We start from the raw sequence: 5,359 nt of genomic DNA, 5'->3' as shown, positions 1-5,359 counted from the left end.
CTGGTATCAATGAATTTAAGATGACCAATAGACACCAAAACTACTTCATTTCTTTTGGTGAATTTCATAGTAAAACACTAAATGGTCTTATCTTAATGTGCTCATTAATCTGCTATAATAAAATCTATTCCTTCCTTGATAGATATTCTGAATATTCTTTGTACTGGATCATATTTAATCTCAAGAGTAAAAACAAAAATCAACCCCTCAAAACCATACTCACAGCTTTGTTGACTTACACAATCAACAGTGAAATGATTAGTATCCAGCACCACTACCATCCTGCCTCACTGAAGGAAGAAACATGATCTGAAAATGCATTAAAATCCCCAAAGTATTTTTTTAAACAACCTCAATCATTCAACAACCAAGTTTTTCCTGTCTCAATAAAATGATATTTACATTCTTCCATTTGCTCAGGGCAAAAACACTATCATCTTCCTTGATTCATTCTCCTTCTATCAAACACCATATCCAATCCATCAAGGAATCCCATTGGCTATACCTTCAAAAGATACCCTCAATCTGACCAGTTCAAAAAACCTCTGGTGTTACCACTCAATTCCAAGCCATCATCATCTGTGTTTTGGATTATTGCAGTAGTCTCTTCAATGGTCTTCCAGCTTTGGCCTTTTTACCCCTCTAGTTTATTTTTCACACAGCATCTCAAGAGATTCTGTTCAAATATATGTCAGATCAAGTCACTCTACTCCTCAAAACTTTCCAGTGGCATCTCACCTCGCTTGGACTCAAAGCCAAAATCCTTACAATGGACAACAGGGCCCTGCAGAATATATCATCCCCTCACCCTTCGGTATCCTCTGAACCCCTTTCCTGTTGCTCTCCCCTTTCCTCAGCTCACTTTGATGGGTCTCCATTCTATTTGTCTAAAAAGCAGCAGACAGAGAGAACTTGTACTTTTTTTGTTTCCTCTTTTGGCCATGCCAGGCAGCATGCAGAAAGTTTCCCCACCAGAGATCTAACCCTGTGCCCCCTGCAGGGGAAGCGAGGAGTCTTAACCACTGGACTGTCAGGGAAGTCCCAAGAACCTATACTTAAAAGTAGAGTCCACATGACTATAGAAATAGCAGTTGATAAATAATGCATCATATTGAGCTCAGGGTGTTTTGACCCGTCACTAAGGCACTCTGGAATGAGTTCCCATACTCATTTCTTAAAATCACTTAGTCAGCAAATTGTTATTGCGAGCCTATTATTCCAGACACTGTTGTATATGCATACATCAATAAACAAAACATACAAACCTGTCTACCTCAGTACCTTCCATTCTGTAGGGAGCAAGAGAGAGAACATGGTTAAGTTAATTGTGAAGCATGTTAGAAAGTGATACTGAAATGGAAAAATATAGAACAGGCATGTGGGGCTAGAAGTGTGTGCATGTGTGTGTAAGTGCTGTGTGTCGGGGTAGTTGTACTCTTGCTCCATGCCACAATGTCCCACGTGAATTTGACATGTTTCTCGGGATGAGTTTTGGGTAGGTCATATTAATAGATTAAATCTACTTGCAATATCCTGACTTCTGACACGATTCCCATACGAATCTGCTATTCCAATTCTTCCTGTACTTCCAGCATGACCTGTTCCTTATATTTGTTCTTAACTGATTTTTCTCCCTGCTCTCTGGGCCATTGGCTGAAATTATGGCTGACATCTTATGAATTTGTTGGTGATCTTCTACCACAACCACTTCTTCCCTTCAATTTGGTCTTCGCTCTTGTTAACGCCTCAGGCCTGCCAAGAGCAGTCAGTGACACCCACATGGATTCCTTCACCCCAAAAATTTGATGAAACTGCCATAGTCAGAAATGAATTATTGACCTGGTGATGAATTATGAATTCATCAGACATGAATTATCAGACATGGTGATGTAACTGGTTATTTTCTTAGCAATATGTCCAATTCTAGTTAAAACCAGTGTATTTGGTTTTATAATAGTCCATCACTGACTCTGAATATGTACAAATATCCAGGATAGTTCTGTGCTTCCTTGACTTCTCAATTCTGAGATTTTGTTTCGCTGTGGGATAAGACTTTAGGTTATTCCTAAGGGCTTCAGGCAAAACTGATTTTTTTTTAAAATTTTTTACTGAACAGCCTGACTGTTCAGATAAGCAGAATTTAATTGACACCTATTTAGGAGATTCTGCCTGGAGATGAGTTATGGAAAAATACAGCTCCACTAGAAACTTTTCACTTTTCTCTCTTCAAAACTCTGATTTTCTCCTAGTCCAGCCATGTTCACAGAGGTTTTAAGCGGATTAATTAGTGCTTGAAAAGCACCTTTATACATGAAAAATAGCTAAGTACTAATTTAATCTTTTAAACTCTGGATTATTCCTATTTCAGTTATAATTTCATACTTTTTTCATAATGTCACCAGATTGTAGGTGAGCTCCCAAAATAGACAGTTAGTAGGACTAAAACTTATATGACCCACCATGCAAAATAGCTCTGGGCAAGGAATGCTGAGACTGTAACAATGACCTATTCCTTTAAAAAGATTCTTGTTGGCCCCCTGCGGGCCACAGGCGCCCGGGGCCGCGCCTCCCAGCGGTGGCCGCCATAGTGTGAGATATTTAGCGGGAGCGCGCGCGAGTTTGAGAACGCGCGGAACGCCGGCGGCGGACAGTGGGGAGCCGCGGCGACCGTTGCTGGGCGCACTCTCTAATGGCGGCGGCGAGCCAGAGTGTCCCGTCGGTACTGGCATGAGGCAGAGGCAGTGGCAGTGGCGGTGCCCGCGGTGGCGGGTGTTGGCGGCGGCGACGACGACGACAACGACGGAGCGTGTTTGAGCAAGGTCCGATGGCCGAGGCGCGCTCTTCCCCCACAGAAATGAGTCAAACTGAAAGAGCGTCACCTACTGGAACCTCAAACGGTGCGCCATCCTCGGCGCCTGCCGTGACTGGCACCACTGCGTCCAACAATGAATTGGCGAGTCTTTTTGAGTGTCCGGTCTGCTTTGACTATGTGTTACCCCCAATTATACAGTGTCAGAGTGGCCATCTTGTTTGTGGCAGCTGTCGCCCAAAGCTCACAAGTTGTCCAACTTGCCGGGGCCCGCTGACATCCATTCGCAACTTGGCTATGGAGAAACTGGCCAATTCAGTACTTTTTCCTTGTAAATACGCCTCTTCTGGATGTGAAGTAACTATGCCACCCACAGAAAAAGCAGACCATGAAGAACACTGTGAGTTTAGGCCCTGTCGTTGTCCTTGCCCTGGTACTTCCTGTGGGTGGCAAGGCTCCATGGATGCTGTAGTGCCGCATCTGATGCAGCACTATAATGAGTCCATTATAACCCTGCAGGGAGAAGTTGTAGTTTTCCTTGCAGTCAACATTAATCTGGCTGGTGCCCTTGACTGGGTGATGATACAGTCCTGTTTTGGGTTTAACTTCATACTAATGTTGGAGAAACTGGAAAGCTACGATGGTCACCAGAAATTCTATGCAGTTGTCCAGCTGATAGGAACACGCGAGCAAGCTGAACAGTTTACTTATCGACTTGAGCTAAATGGTAATAGGCGGCGATTGATTTGGGAAGCCACACCTCTATCTATTCGTGAGGGAATTGCAACAGCCTTTATGACCAGTGACTGCCTAGTCTTGGACCCTGGAGTTGCGGAACGTTTCGCAGAAGATGGCAATTTAAGCATCGATGTAACTATTTCCATGTGTTGAAATGCTGATCAAACATTTTCTGACTTGTGTTTAAAACCAGTACATTGAATTTCACAGAGAATAAGGCACCTGTCTTCCTACGAACCAGAAACTTTTGGTAGGTTGAAGCTAGAGACGTTAAGATAAAACGAAAGGGTGTTAAATACAGGAAATAGTTGCATGTAATAACACTAATATGTTTAAAATAAGTCAACAGTAAACCACTGAAAAAATATATGTATGTTTACACCCGAGATGGGCATCTTTTGAATTTAAAAAAGGAAGCTTTGAAAACTAATTCTGAATTTTTGTTTATAGTAGATTGAGTGTACCGTTGAAAAATACTAAGTTCCTTTTTGTGTGCCTACACTGTGTGTGTGTGTGCACGCACATACTTGGATTTCTTCTCCTATAACTGACAAGCCATATTGAGTGGTCTTGGACCACTGCATTTCCCCTCTGTGAGTCAATACATAATGCACTTATGTGTGTATGTTTGAGCGTGTGTTTCTGTATTTGCTAATTTTTAATCCTAGTTTTTTTCCCCTAGTTTTTAATTAAATAAATTTGACTTTCTTTTCTGTAAAAGAAACTAAAAAGATTCTTATTTATTTGATGTCACCACAAAGAGTTTTTCAGGGCTTTGGAAATGAGAGCATTTTGTATTTGGTGTAGAGCAAAAAAAGCTGTTCACATAAGGGGCTTCCCTGATAGCTCCATTGGTAAAGAATCTGGCTGCAATGCAGGGGAGCCTGGTTCGATTGCTAGGTGGGGGAAAGAGCCACTGGAGAAGGGATAGGTTACCCACTCCAGTATTCTTGGGCTTCCCTTGGGGCTCAGCAGCTAAAGAATTGCCTGCAGTGTGGGAGATTTGGGTTCGATCCTGGGGTTGGGAAGAATCCCTGGAGAAGGGAAAGTCTACCCACTCCAGTATTCTGGTCTGAAGAATTCCATGGATTGAATAGTCCATGTGGTCGCACAGATTGGGAGAAGAGACAGACTACCCACTCCAGTATTCTTGGGCTTCCCTTGTGGCTCAGCTGGTAAAGAATTGGCTTGCAATGTTGGAGATCTGGGTTCGATATCTGGGTTGGGAAGATACCTAGAGAAGAAACGGCTAACCACTCCAGTATTCTGGCCTGGACAAGTCCATGGAATGTATAGTCAATGTGGTCACAAAGAGTGGGATAAGGCATATGCTACCCACTCCAGTATTCTTGGGCTTCCCTTGGGGCTTAGCTAGTAAAGAATCCACCTGCAATGTGGGAGATCTGGGTTTGAACGGGTACCCATTGCCGTATTCTGGCCTGGAGAATTCCATGCACTGTATGGGCCTTGTGGTCAGAAAGAATGGGAGGAGCGATAGGCTACCCACTCCAGTATTCTTGGGCTTCCCTTGTGGCTCAGCTGGTAAAGAATCTGCCTGCAATGTGGGAAGTTTGGGTTTGAGCCCGGGTTGGGAAGATGCCCTGCAGAAGGGAAAGGCTTACCCACTCCAGTATTCTGGCCTGGAGAATTACAAGGACTGTAGATTGCCTGGAGAAGGGAATGGGTACCCACTGCAGTATTCTAGCCTGGATAATTCCATGGACTTAGAGTCCATGTGGTCGAAAGAGTGGGAGAAGGGATAGGCTACCCATTCCAGTATAATTGGGCTTCCCTTGTGGCTCAGCTGGTAAA

At 43.4% G+C, this 5,359-nt stretch overlaps 1 protein-coding gene across 1 annotated transcript; it reads left to right on the top strand.

Moving 5' to 3' along the window:
* Nucleotides 1-2,650: 2,650 nt before the first annotated feature.
* Nucleotides 2,651-4,220, top strand: LOC139181017 (E3 ubiquitin-protein ligase SIAH1-like). Its single transcript, XM_070783701.1, has one exon. The coding sequence runs from the start codon at nucleotides 2,825-2,827 to the stop codon at nucleotides 3,698-3,700; it is 876 nt and encodes a 291-aa protein (XP_070639802.1). The 5' UTR covers nucleotides 2,651-2,824; the 3' UTR covers nucleotides 3,701-4,220.
* The last annotated feature ends 1,139 nt before the right edge of the window (nucleotides 4,221-5,359 follow it).

Source organism: Bos indicus, chromosome X (genome assembly GCF_029378745.1).
Source record: "Bos indicus isolate NIAB-ARS_2022 breed Sahiwal x Tharparkar chromosome X, NIAB-ARS_B.indTharparkar_mat_pri_1.0, whole genome shotgun sequence".
NCBI lineage: Eukaryota > Metazoa > Chordata > Mammalia > Artiodactyla > Bovidae > Bos > Bos indicus.
This window is presented reverse-complemented; position numbering and strand designations above follow the sequence as displayed.